Raw genomic sequence first — 14,620 nt, forward strand, 5'->3', positions numbered from 1 at the left:
TTGTTTTATTTTTGTTATTAATATTTCACAGATGAGTGAAACCATCTTCCTTTGAGCACATTTTAATTTTTTTAAATAATTATTTATAGGGCAAAGTGTGACCCCCAACCTCTGTTCTGCTATGATGTGGGTGGAGTCTTACTTTTTGGTTATTTTTAACTGATAAATTAGATATATTCATTATGTCAAAATCTAGAGAAATATTGCACTGCTTTTCATTGTCTTTAGTCCTCAGCTGTGAAAAGTATTAAATTAATTAGATGTATTTTCAAATAAATTTTATTTTAAACACACTGAAGTTGACCAAGTAATGCACTTTAACTTAATATGCTGTTATCCATTGTATATGAAGTATCTTTTGCATTTTGCAGATGACTCAAGACTAAAAGGATCTCAAGTAACATTAGAGAACAAAATACATCACAAATTAGGTAAGATTAGTTTTCTCTTTTAATATTTTCATAGGACTTGTTTCTAAATATAATTTTTCTTATATGTCAGAATGTGACTGCTGCTGTACTTACACCTAAAGAGAAACACTAGGGGTGAAGCTATTTGTAGTTGCTACAGGCAAAAACTCATAACTTATCGGTTAGTATTTTGTGGATCCAGAATGAGAGATAATTATATCCCTCTGCTTAATGTTTATGAATTAATAACTGTTGTTGACATGGAAGAAATTCCTCAGAACATAAAATACAAAAAATGGAAACCATGAAGATAAAAGATACACAGTTGAAATAATGTAGAGAGAGCAGACAAAACATGTATGTTTTCTAGGACAGAAAGAAACAGATGGAGGAGAAAAAACAGGTAAAGAAATAGTTCAAGCTTCTCTGGATTAAAGATGACTTGAATCTGCAGTTTGAATGAATTGTCAACTGCCAGTCAGAATTACTGGTAGAAGTGAATAAAATTCCTGGGTTTCAAAAGTATAGGGAAGTTTCTACATCAAAAGCAAAACATTATAAAGGAGAAAAATGACTAGCACTTTTCATCTGAGTAACACTGGAAAATCATTATAGCCTGCTTTCAGAAATGCATTACAAACCAATGATCTTTTATCTGGTAAATATATTTTTCTTTCTGATAAGTTAACTTGTTTTGCAGATAATGCAAGAATGAGCTTAGTATCTGCTATGTAAATACCCTTGTGAGATATTCTAAACAAGTACTGTGTAAATCATAACTGAGTACATAAAGAAGAAACAATGGTGAATGATTCTTACAGAATATATAAATTTCAATGATGTGTATTTTTCTGTTACTTTGTATCATGTTACCACAAATTTACGGTTTTAAACAGTAAGCATTTATTATCCCATGGTTTCCAGACAGAAGTTAGCTGGGTCCTGTGTTCAAGAGATCTCACAAGCTGCAATCACAGAGGCTCCAGATTCTCTTCATGTGGTTGTTACAGGGAGAAAAGGAATAATCTTTGATCAAACCAATAAAAGAAAAATCATTAATGTAAAATAATTGAGCAATATAAAATAAAATGGAAGAACTGAAAGGAAGCATATTACTTGTCACACTAAATATGTGTTAATGTATATTAAGTTCCTCTAATAAGACAGAAATTATCAGATTTGGCTAAATAATACAAATCAACCTACATATTATAATATGCACTTAAAACAATTTTTTAAAATGAAAGATTATCATAAAATTAAGTAGGTGTACAAGGAAAAAAAATTATAGTATAATTTTAATATTAAGTAAAGTAGAACTTTTTCTCCTAAATCACTCCCTAGCAAAGTAGAATTTAAGATTAAAATTAAAATGCATGATAAAGGAAGGACACGTAATGTGGTAGAGTGAACAGTTGAAGAAGAAGATATAACAGTACGCACAACAATCTGGCAACTAAATATGAAAAAGCAAGGGGTTTTTCTTTTTTTAATTTAAACAGTACAGTCAGACTAGGTCGTTTTGATAACACATTTTTAGAATTAGACATACTTAGCAGACAAGAACAATAGATAAGAACATAGGAATTTGACTATATAACCAACAAACCCAACTTGGTATATAGAACTTTATATTATTGTGATACAGTTTGCAGGTTATGTGGATACACAAACACATGTGTACATAACCTCCCAGTTTACAAATAATAGTATTATGGAGCTAGATGGTTTTCAGTTTGATTTTTGTTTTCTATTTCTGTTAGAAGCAATATAACTATGAATGTGTTATTGTACCTATGGCTTTGCCCAGTTTTGTGAACATTTTTGCAAATTCACTTTCTCAAAATGAAATTTCTGAGTTCAATAGTTTAATTAACAGGTATTATCAAATTGTCCTGTCACTTTCCATTTCTACCAGTAGTATATCACAGTGTCTATGTGTCTTTAAAATCAGTAATCCTGAGCATCATTGAATTTTCAAGTCTTTTCCAATCTAGTAGCCTAATTTGTTGTTGACATTTCTTTATGTATTAGCACAAATGTTTTAAAAAGGTTTTAGTGTTTTGTCTAAAATTGTTAGCATTTAAGGTAATATAATCTTTTCACTGCAAAATATCACCCAACTAAACATTTATATATATATACACACACATTTTTGTCTATTACATTTTTATAGTAATGCCATCCAACACACCAAATGTTCGCAGGACCAAGAGAATAAGATCAAAACCTTTGGAATACTGGCGAGGGGAGCGTGTAGATTATCAAGGAAGGCCATCAGGTAAAATTCATTTATGCTTTAATGTTTGACAGTAAAAATAATAATTGCTACCATTTACTTAGTGTATGTTTTCTTTCTCAAACAATATGCTATGTCAGGGGGTTAAACTCACATGTGGACTACTATAAATAGTTCATTGCTGGCTTTTGTGTACTTTTTCTTTTTGTTTTGTTTTTAAACAGCCAGGGATGATTGTTGATTTTTACACAACTGAGGTCATCAGTGCTTCTAGATTTAGGATAAGAGACATTTACATGAAATAGGTTGGTAATAAATATTATTTGAATTGCTAACTATAGAATATAGTAATAGTAATGTTTCTTTGGCACTTTGAAAGGAAATGTGTTATATCTTGTTTTGTTTCCAACTTTTCATTTTCCCAGATATGTTATTTCACCTTTTTTGTTAATTTCAGGAGGATTTGTGGTTGGTGGAATATTGTCCCCAGACACAGAATCATCTAAAAGGAAGACAAAAGAAAACATGGAAAAAGTCAACAAAATTGTTAATAAAAAAAGAATCTGTCTTGATAATGATAAAAGAAGTATGAATTTATTCCTGAAAGTAACTTTTAGATTTTAAGGGACAGTGCTTTGAAAAGTAGTGCTTTGCAAATTTTGAAATTTATCTCTAAAAACTCAGATCTGTACTACTACAGGATAGAAATGAAAATAAATTTGAAATTCTTTTGAAAATATAATTAATGGCATAGTATAAATAATTCGTCATAAGCAAACCACACAAACGAAACTTACCTTTCCTGTCCCCAAGCTGTGGTTAAAATATTTTAATGAAGTTTTCTAAATTGTAGTTCATGCTGTCAGAATATGCAAAACACTCATTTAACTTTTTTTTTTTTTTTTAAGATTTACTCATTTATGTACACAAGAACTGGGGTATAGGCCAGAGATTTAGGTGGCTAAAGTAATGGGAGGTTCTGGGGTCCACCGTAACCTTGAAGGTTGTGGTGGGTGCGATCCCCGCTCAGTAGGACGTCGGGGGCTTGCTGGACGATCATGGCCAAGGACCCCGCTGTAGTACTGAGTGAGGTGAACAACTTCTGGGAAGGAGTTGGGAACAGAACAGGTGGGTTTCCTGAAATGCCTTGCTGAGGGGACAGCAGGTGAGGCAGGTGAGACAGGAGAGGTCTGTTGTGTCATATGGGTCACTTCTGGAGTGGGGATCAAATTCATGTTATAGTGACTGCTGATAGCTTCGTAGTGCTACACTTTAACCCCTTGTGCTACCAGGAGGCCCCTCATTTAACTTTTTGATGATGAAGGGTTTCAAGAGTTGCTATGTTTTAATAAGCTTATAGAAAATATGTTTAGGATATATGCTTCTATAGTAAATAATTGTGGTTTTTGAACTTTTGTCAGAGCAGTCATTTGTAAGTAGGAATAGGGCTCTTATTTTCTGTTTCAACTTGCCCTTAATTGTATTTTATACGAGTTTTTTTTTTTTTTAAGTTGAAAAGAATTTTAAGTAAGTGGTTTTTTTTTCAGTGGTATTTCTTTTGCAGATAATAAGTTAATGATAAATCTGAATATACCTCTGGGAGATCCATTGCAGCCTACAAGGGTAAAGGACCCAGAAACAAGAGAGATTATTCTTATGGGTAAGATAAGGGATGGTATTGAAATGCTTAATTTAACAAAGGACAAAACTTGGTTTGTTGACTGACTTTTATCTACTTTCCATTTCTTGCTCCATTTATTTCAGAGCAAAAATCCAATAAAAGGTCTAATGCTAATAAGCAGCCTATCTAAGGACTGTTATGGGGGAGCATTGATGGCAGTCTCCAGGAGACACAGAGTGCCATGAGTTTGTTCTTTACACTACAAGTGCTGTTGCCAAGACTGTTACTTCCTCCAGTGGTGTTCAGGAGTCACACTGAGATAGAAGTTGTTTATGGGGAATTGTAGCAAACAGACTCAGGATATATTCTTATTTTCATCCTAGGCAGGAATTGTGGGTAATATTTAGACAACCTTCTAAGTCTTAGAATGCCAATCATAGTCTCTGGTGCATGAAACCTTTGGGGAGCATGACTAACAAAACAGTCAGACAAATAATAGGCTTAAACCTAAGGCCTACAGAGGGTTCAAGGAGGTTCCTGCTGTATTTAGTAGGCTTTTACACATTAGTGTCTAGAGATCATGGGAGGTTTCCCAACGGATTGACTATTGTGTGGTGGGGATAAGTAAGGAACACTTCACCAGGCAATGTTTATATGCTTGAAATGCTTCAAGTTATTTCTCTATTCAGATTATTTATTTGGCAAATAGAGGTAGAAGTACACAGAATTTTTAGTGCAATATTAAAACTATTATTGCACTGTACCAGGTTTGAAAAGTTGTGTTGTTAGGCATTCATTACTTTTTGCTTGTTTTTTGAGTCTATATTCTCTATATTTTATAGTGTGTAGGATTACTAACATTACTGCATTGCCAAGGAAACACTATCAGTGATAATGATAGACAAGGACATTAGTTACAGATTTGGAAAGGTTTGTAAGTAAAAGGAAATCAAAAGTAAGGTAGTAATTTGTGAGCAACAGTTAGAATTCTGTTTACTGAGTATGTTTACCTGATAAATAAATATCTTGTTGTTTAATAATCCATCAATCAAGTACAAGAGAGTAATGGTATGATGATTAAGAGTTAGGTTAAACTTTTTAAAGTTTATTATTTTTGTTATTTTTTAGTTTATGATACAAATATAACAATTACTGCCATTAATATGAATAGCTAAGGCCTACCTAATATGTACTTTGTGCCAGTGTTTTAAGTACCTCACACAATTAACTCATATGCTATATTTGAACTTTTTTTCTTCAATCTCAGTGTATAGCAAAGAAAGCAGAGAGAGAAATACATTAAGTAACTTATCTAAATTCATAGTGCTTGTAAGGCAAAGAGAGGATTTGTCCTCTGGCATTCTATCTCCAGAGTCAAATATCTTACATCTGTTTTCCTAAGGCAGGTTTATATGTAGGAATAACTGTATTATATGTGTCTGTGTATTGTTATTATCACTAATATTTTTTTATTTCCTATTTATTTTTTCCCTTAGATCTTATAAGACCACGAGATACTTACCAATTTTTTGTTGAGCATGGTGACCTGAAAGTATATAAAACATTAGATACACCCTTTTTTTCTACTGGAAAATTGACATTAGGACCACATCAAGAAAAGGGAAAGCAGCATGTTGGCGCAGATATGTTGGTAAGTTTATTTCTCCATATATTTATCTTTCTGCTATTGGTGCAGGTCTGATTTATTGTACTTGATGAGGTGTTAAAATGCTGTTTCCTCAAAAATAATATCTTACTACTATAGTGTTCAGAGAATTTTTTTTGTTGTTAAATCTGTTGTTAATCAGTCTGTGCTTACTTAAAAGTTGTTCTGTACATAGCAGTGTAACCTTGAGATTCAGACATTTAAGATCTGGAAGTCTTTAGAACAAACATCTTACAGGTTTGTAAACAATTGTTAAAATTTTAAAGCTTGAAGGGATTTATAGTAAGTCTAAATCTCATTCCCCCCTACCTCATAGTGGAGTTTAGCAACAATGAGCTTAAAAGACTTCACTATCTTCTAGAAGACTGGGAATTGGAAGCTATTTGTTTCAAAAAGTACTCAATAGTATATTATCGTAGATAGCAAAATTGCTGGCTGAAGTTATCTCTCTGTTTCTCTCATTAGAAGTAGACCCCTTGCAAGATTTATGTGACATGTGCATGTATATATGTTAGCTATTCATGGGAGTTATTATTGTTGTGTATTTCAAAAGCCTTCTTAGTAAAATGTTTGCAAAGTAGGGAGGCTTGTATTTAGAGAGCCAAACTGAATAAATAAGAAAAAGACATCATAGAAATGCATGTTATAGTGTCTTTTCTGTAAAGTTGAGATATTTTTGTTTGTTTGTTTTATCAAATTATACGAGTTCTGAGCCTCTCTGATGGCCAGGCATTAAGTTTCAACGATACCATCACTACAGCCTGAGTTTGTCCCAAGCCAGGGAGCTAGCCCACTTATGGTGCAGCAGACCTCTCTGTTTCGCTTGCTGCTCTGCTTAGAAGTGTATTACAGTAAATATGCCTATTCTGCTCTCCATTCTGTCTCTGGTATATACTCTCACCACTGAACCTCTAACCTTTACCGTTCTACACAAAAAATACATAAATGTTTTTAGAGCTTTTTTTCAAACATTCCTTTCCCATTTAGGAAATCAATACATCATAATGGCTAAGAGTATGAATTCTGGAATCAGTGAGTTCAAATCCAAGTTTTCCATTTCATAACCTTGAAAGTTATATCCCTCAGTGCCCTGTCTTGTCTTCTTGATCTCTGAAACACTAATATCTGTACCTATTTTGTACTCATCTCACTGGTATGTACATACATTAAATGACTAAAAATTAAGTGCTCAGAACATTTGCTGGCAAAGTGATTAAAAGAAAAAGGGAAGGAAGAGGAAGTCATTCTCTGAAGCAAAAAAAAAAATCCCAATGGCTGAATCTTAAAATTTGAAGTTTGAAAGAGTGACATTTTTTATTTAAGCCCCGCAAAGCCAGATAATTTCCAGGATTCTGCTATCTATATATAAATGTAAAATTTGACATATTTGACTATGTAAGTCTGTGTGATTGAAGAAAGGATTATCCTCTTTTTTTTTTTTTTATTTATTTATCTATTCATACAGAACTGGGGTACAAGCCAGAAGTGCAGGGGTGGTGAAAGGCTTCACCAGGGACACAGTGGGGTGCGAAACATGCAGACAGAAGAAGTACACTGCTGAGGGGAGGATCAGATGGGTCAGGAGAGTTCTGCCGCACCATGTGGGTCACCTCCCAGGCGGGGATCAAACTCACACTGAGGCGGCTGCAGCTAGCTTGCAGTGCTGCATCTGCCACCAAGGAGAATCCAGATTATAGTCTTTTGTAAAATTTTTTTGTTGGTACTTGTGTAAATACAAACCTTTTTTTTTTTTTTTTTTTTGACTCATTAGTCAAATTGAGTAGTCTGGTGTCCTAAACATGGAACGATTAAAGAGAGGTACATAAACAGCTAGCCATTTTTCTAATATAAATGTGGCCATCTATACTATAGTATATACTATAGTATAAAAGCAATATTTATTCAGTAAAAACTGGGTGGTTTTTACAGCAGCAAGCCATGACTCCCAGCCAGTATTTTTACCCTGTGATATTATCAGTTTACAATGGGTTTAGTAGGACATCGTAAGTTGAGGAGGTCCATATAGTAAATTGACATTCTTTACAGTGAGTCTGTGTTTTTGTAAGCTAATAAATAATAATAATAATAAAAAGATTTTTTTCCTTTATTGTTTTCTATTGTCAGTTGGACAGATCGCCACTAATTTTGTGACTGAAACAACATCCATTTATTATCATACTTAGGTAGATTATAGAAGTCTGGTGGGCTTCACTATATTGAAACAAGATACTGGCAGATCTGTATTCTTCTCTGGAGTTTCATAAGTTGAATCTGTTTTCTGGCAGAGATCAGTTCTATGTAGTTACATAACTGAGGTTCTCATTTCCTCACTGCTGTTAATTGGAATATCTTTCTCAAGATCTCAAAATAGTCTGCATTTTTTGGTTCCTGATCCTCTGCAGCACTAACAACAATGTATCACATGTTTTATTTCTTGAACTTCTCTGTTTCACCTCACCAGTGCTTCCAAAAGTTGTTACACCCATTTTTAAGGGCTTATGTGACTAGTAGATAACCCAAGGTTATCTTTCAAAGGACCCCTTTACTACCTAACAGTAAATTCTGAAGATTAGAGTCTGGACATCTTGGTTGGTGGGATGTTGAGGGTTACTAGTGCCGGTATTTCCTTAGTTCTTTGTTGTGGTTCAACTTGAATTGAAATCTTGGTTTTGAAATTTACAGGTTTTTTATGTTAACTTTGGTGACCTTTTATGTACCTTACATGAAACATCTTATGTAATCACAACCGGGGATTCTTTCTATGTGCCTTCAGGTAAGAATAATTAAAGATATACCCTTTTACGTACTATATAGCATTTTTATAGATACTCACAAGCACCATGAAGTTTGAACCACAGTGGTCAAAATTAAGCATGATGTGATGGATGCTAAAGAAGCTTGGTACATATTTTCTTTTAGTTTTATCCCTGGAGAAGTATGTTAATACTTGAAATTTGAATATATGCAATTTGAAGAATTGTGAAATACAAATAAATACATGAAAATATAAGAATTGTTTATTACTGAAAATATTTAATTAGAGTATATGTTATTTTCAGGATAGAGGAAAAGTTGTCATCTCTAAGATACCATATGGTCACACAGTTTTGAGTAGGTTATTTATTTAAGATTTATTTTAATTATTTATGCATACAAGAGCTGGGGTGTAGGCCAGAGGTGCAGGAGGTAAGAGGATTCACCAGAGACAGAGTGGAGAGCAGAACAGGTGGATCTACTGAAACACACTGCTGAGGGGAGCAGCAGGTGCGACACAACAGTTCTGCTGCACCATGCAGGTCATTTCCCTGGCCAGCGATCGAACTTGTGCTGCAGTATCTGCTGATAGCTTGATAATACTGAGACTTTTACTCCTGTGAGTAGCTTATTTAAACATACATAATATTGTGCTTCATTGAGGAATACAAATATTGAAGAGTACAGATTTGGGGTATGGTAATTTTAATTTTTTTTTTATTCATTCAACAAATGTGAATGAGAGTCTATCAAGCATTACTATAAGAGTGAAGGATATATAAGTGAATAGAAAAAAATTCCTGCTGTCATGGATCTTATATTCTAGTGAAAGCAAATAATCAGAGTATGTACCAGCACTGTTGTGAATACAGTTGCTAACGTGGTTAAGCTTAATATGTCAGTTTCTTATATATAGAAACTTACATACAGTATGGTACTCAGTACTATAAAATCTGCTGTATGTGTGGCTACTCATCTACATTTTACTTTTGCTGTTATTTGTTATCTTATTCAAGAGTAGCATTTGTCTTTTTTTAACTTTAAGGTTCTGTTGTACTTCACATATTACCTTTCATATTTGCATATGCATATGTCTGGTTTGGGGGAATCCATAGCAGTTCCAAAAATTTAATAATGATTGGATACAGGGAGAGATTTTACTTCTTGAATCTGTGTCTAATTCTTCTTTGCATTCATATCAGGATGACAATGACGTTTACATTCTTTCAAGCCTGATTAGATCACAGGCAGTGGCTAACACTTGGTCAACATTTGAATTTTTCAGTTTGTCAAATTAGTTACTTAGTGTTAGGTAAATTGATTATTTTTATTTGGTACTGAAGTGTATATAATTGCTTAGCGATGACTATTTTATCAAGAGGAACTGATTTCTATGGAAATAATTTAATTTTCTTTTCACTCTATTTCTAGGTAATTATTACAACATCAAAAATCTTCTGGATAAGGAAAGTGTATTACTTTTTACTCAGATAAAAAGATGAAAAATGAAATAAAACCTAAAAATGTGTATGTGCATGTACATGCATTTGTATATATACACACAACAGTTTGTACAGTTGGGACATTTTTCTTTGTAATTATATTTGAGGTCTTTTAAAATAAAATTTTATTAAGTTTTGTATGTACTTGTATCAGATATTTCAATTTCCCGCATCTAAATTTCTCCACAAATACATGCTTGATCTTTAGTGATTCCCATGTTCCTAATATTTTAATAATATGAGAATCAAAATTTGCCTGCAGTGAAAAGCAGTGTTTCTTTGTCAGAAGATAACCGTTTATTTATAAGCCATTTCCAAATTTCAGTTTTAAATCACTAATCGTTAAACTATCAAATAATAGAGAACTGTGGTAAAATAGTACCTCTGTATTAATTTCCCTGGGCTATTGTCACAAACCTAGTACTAACTGGGTAACTTAAAACAACAAAAATTCTGGAGCATCTGAAATCAAAATCAGCAGAGGTTCTCTCTCTTTCTCTGAATCTCTCTGAAACCGTTAGGGAAAAACCTTTCTCTCCTTGGTGTTGTTTTGACATCAGTAGTTAGACTAGACCTTTGCCAGGGCTGTCTGGTCTTAGTTCCCTTCAGCTTTCTAATTTTCAGTGAAATGTCTTCATAAATACATCTAGGCCAAAGAGCCTAATTTTTAGTTGTTATTTTTTGTGGTGTGTCTATATATGTATATATGCATGTGTCTGTGTATACATACATGTATATAGTTATAGTTGCTGTTAAATGGTAAATTATCCTTAGTCCAGCCCCCTGCTCATGCTTATGTTTAACTGTTAAATATGTATTCAGAATCCTCTGGGGATGCAGAGTGAGGTTTTTCCTTAGTTTTTTGTTTTTAATTTCTCTTGCTGTAAAAAAGAGGATAAATTCTGTTTAAATTGTGACCAGCTTTTTGTTAATGATAACTTTCTTAGGATCAGTGTAACATTGATATGTTTTTTGTTCATTTACTTCATATTGCATAACAGCTTTGTGATTACAAAAATAAAGTTCAGCTAGTCATTTTCTCTACTGAACAGTCTGCAATCATTATTACTAGTTCTTTAATTAGAACAATAATATTTTGCTACATTATTGGTAATGTTTTTGAGTGTCATTTCTAAACATTTTTTTTTTTTTAAGATTTATTTATTTATGCATACAGAACTGGGGTACAGGCCAGAGGCTCAGGGGAGGTGAGAGGCTTCACCAGAGACAGAGTGGGGAGCAGAACAGGCAGATCGATGAAGTACACTGCTGAGGGGAGCAGCGGGCGGGTCAGGAGAGGTCTGCCACGCCATGTGGTCACCTCCGGGGCAGGCGGGGATCGAACTCATGCGGAAGTGGCTTTAGCTTCTCAGTGCAGTGCTTTAACCCGCTGCGCCACCAGGGAGGGCCTCTAAACATTTTTTTTAACATTTTATTTATTTATGCATACAAAAATTGATTGGGGTACAAGCCAAAGGTATGGGAGTGGTGAGAGAATTCACCAGAGACACCGTAGGGAGCAGAACGGGCAGAAGGACTGAAAACATTGCTGAGGGCAACAGCGGGTGGGGTCAGGAGAGGTCTGCTGTGCCATGTGGGTCACCTCCCTGGCTGGGGATCAAACTTGTGCTACGGTAGCTGTGGATAGCTTCCTAGTGCTGTGGTTTAACCCGTTGCACCACCAGGGAGGGCCCATATGAATACACTTATTTGTAGTTACTCAGAAACTGGTATAATTTCCCAAGTCAAGTTCAATGACTAAAGGTATTTATTTTCACTTTGACCAGTTTTGCTCTTTCATCTGCAATGACTTGATTTATTTTTTTTAAGTGAAGCATTTATATTACTGATATAATTTCACATAGTCTAATGTGCTGATCTTAAGCACAGTTCTGTGAGTTTTTCACAGTGAGTTTTTCTTTGCATCTTATCACCAATGTAACCCATAAAATATTTCCCTCTAGGAAGTTCTTCCTATTTCATCCATTTTTTTTCCAACCCTATCTCTACCCCTTTTTGCCTCTTTCCAGAATTTTACATAAATAAATTAGATAAACTATACTTTCATTCAATGAGTGTATAAGATTCATCTGCTGTGATGTGTCTGTCAGCTGTTCATTCATATTTTATGGGTGAATGATGTGCCATGTGAATATAACACTTTACTTTCCTCTTGATATTTGGGGCTACTAAGAATAAAGCTGCTGTGATTATTGTCAATTTTTCTTTTTTTTGTGGACATGCTGTCTCTATTGGGTTGATACCTATGTAACAAATGACTAAATTAAAAGTATATGTGTGTGGTGAGTTAAGAGGTGAGTTAAGAGAATCTGCTAAACACTTATGAAGTGATTGTATCATTTTAAACTCCCACCAGCAATTTAATGCAAATTGGTTTTTCTACATCTTTCTTGATATTTGGTGGTGTCAGTTTTTAGTTTTAGTTTTAGCCATCCTAATTGTTTTGAAAATGTTTTCCCTTTATGAATGTGTATGTGTGTATATGTGTGTGTGTGTGTGTGTGTGTGTATATATATATATTTATGAAGTACAATGTGTTTTGAGAAATCTTTTCTATATCCAAATCATTCTCCTTTGTTTCATTCTAGAAGCATTATGTCTTTTACATTTAGGATTGTGATCATCTCTAATTTCTTTTATATAGTGTTGGGTTGGAGTCAAGATCATCCTCCCCCCCCCCCCATGGATATCTGGTTGTCGTTGTTTTAGAGCTTTTCAATTACTGAAAGTCTTCTAATTTCACGATAATCAAAATTGTTTTGACTATTGTAGGGTCTTAGTACTTGCATATAAATTTTAGAATTAACTTTTCGATACTTTATTCTAAATCCTGCTGCGATGTTGAGTTTACATTGAATTGTTAGATCAATTTGCAAAGAACTGTCATCTGAGCCAATATTATGTACTATGTACTCATTCATGTTCATGTTCAGTGAACATTTATTTAGGTTTAAATTCTCTTGTTCTTCTTTTATAGTTTCAGAATAGGGATGTTCATCTTGTTAAACTTACTGCCAGGCAGTGCATGTATGCTAAATTATACTATTTCTGTAATTTTATTTTTCAAGTTCTGTTGCTAATATATGGGACTACAGTTGACTTCTGTGTCTTCAACTTACTCTCTGACCTTGCTAAATTCAATCAATCCTTACCTTTTTTTTCAAATTGCCTAAGACTTTGAGAATGTACCATCAGATCTGTGAATAAATACATTTTAACTTCTTTCTTTTCCATCAAGAGTGCCTTCTATTTCTCTTGTGTTATACTGTCCTCCAAGAAAGTGTTGAATAGAAACAGTGAGGGCAGTCAGTCTGAATTATGCTCAAACTTAATGGCACTCAGTATTTCATCCTGAAGTATAATTAGTAAGCTTTTCAGAATAATAGATTAAGCCTTTGCATTTCTGATTTGCTTATTTTATTTCAATGGTGAATTTATCTGTTTTGAAATAATCAGGCTTTATCATTTGTAATAAACTGCTTGGCGAATTTCTTTTTTCAAATTCTGATTTCCCCTTGCACTTCATGACTCACATGGTCATGATGTACTGTTTATATAGTGCTGTATTCACTTTCTTATAGTTTGTTAAGGATGTGTGTGTTTCTAATTCCTTGAGGGAGTATTGATTTGTTGGGCTTTTTTAGTGGTTCTTGTTATAGCATTAACAAGGGCTGGTATCAAGGTTTTACAGGCCTCATAAAGTGTATTAGAAATTGTTTCTTCATTTTGCAATCTCCAGAAGGGTTTACATAGGATTGATACTATTTCCTTTTCAAATGTCAGAAAGAATTCTTAGTAAATCTCCCTGGTCAGAGTTTGCTATGTAGGGAAATTTTTCATTACTTTAACTCTTTTTTTAAACTATTTATTTATTTATACATACATACAGAACTGAGGTACAATCCAGAGGTGCAGGGACAGTGAGAGGATTCACCAGAGACCGAGCAGGAAGCAGAACAGGCAGATTGATGAAGTACATTGCTGAGGGGAGAAGCAGGTGGGTCAGGAGAGGTCTGCCACGCCATGTGGATCACCGCCCAGTCCAGGGATCGAACTAGCATTGAAGTGGCTGCAGCTAGATTGCAGTGCTACATCCTTACCCGTTGCGCCACCAGAGAGGGCCAACTTTAACTTTTTCAATAAATTATGAGAGTATTCAGGTTTCTTGTTTTATTAGTTCTGATAAATAAACAGTGTTTGAAGAATTTGCCTGTTCTAAATTTTAAACTTGATTTGCATAAAATTCTTATTTCCTCTTTCAATAGTTTTTTTTTTTCAGACTTTGCAGAATTTTTTTAAGTATACTTAATATAAAAATGATTAATATGGTCTTTGGTACATAATTGCTGTATTTGTTTCCTTTTTTGTTGGTTATTACCAACTTACCAGTTTTGTTCTTCAAATAGG

General features: G+C 33.8%; 1 protein-coding gene across 1 annotated transcript in view; it reads left to right on the forward strand.

The window, feature by feature from the left end:
• CENPC (centromere protein C) overlaps positions 1-10,238 on the forward strand; it is a 41,404-nt gene extending 31,166 nt beyond the window's left edge. Inside the window, exons 13-19 of the mRNA XM_012724001.1 lie at positions 372-431; positions 2,587-2,691; positions 3,107-3,235; positions 4,214-4,309; positions 5,767-5,921; positions 8,619-8,709; positions 10,122-10,238. Coding sequence (XP_012579455.1) covers positions 372-431; positions 2,587-2,691; positions 3,107-3,235; positions 4,214-4,309; positions 5,767-5,921; positions 8,619-8,709; positions 10,122-10,192 — 707 coding nt within the window. The 3' untranslated portion in view covers positions 10,193-10,238. The remainder of the gene's footprint in view (positions 1-371; positions 432-2,586; positions 2,692-3,106; positions 3,236-4,213; positions 4,310-5,766; positions 5,922-8,618; positions 8,710-10,121) is intronic.
• Positions 10,239-14,620: the final 4,382 nt, after the last annotated feature.

Source organism: Condylura cristata, unplaced genomic scaffold (assembly GCF_000260355.1).
Source record: "Condylura cristata isolate star-nosed mole 26May11 unplaced genomic scaffold, ConCri1.0 scaffold00012, whole genome shotgun sequence".
NCBI lineage: Eukaryota > Metazoa > Chordata > Mammalia > Eulipotyphla > Talpidae > Condylura > Condylura cristata.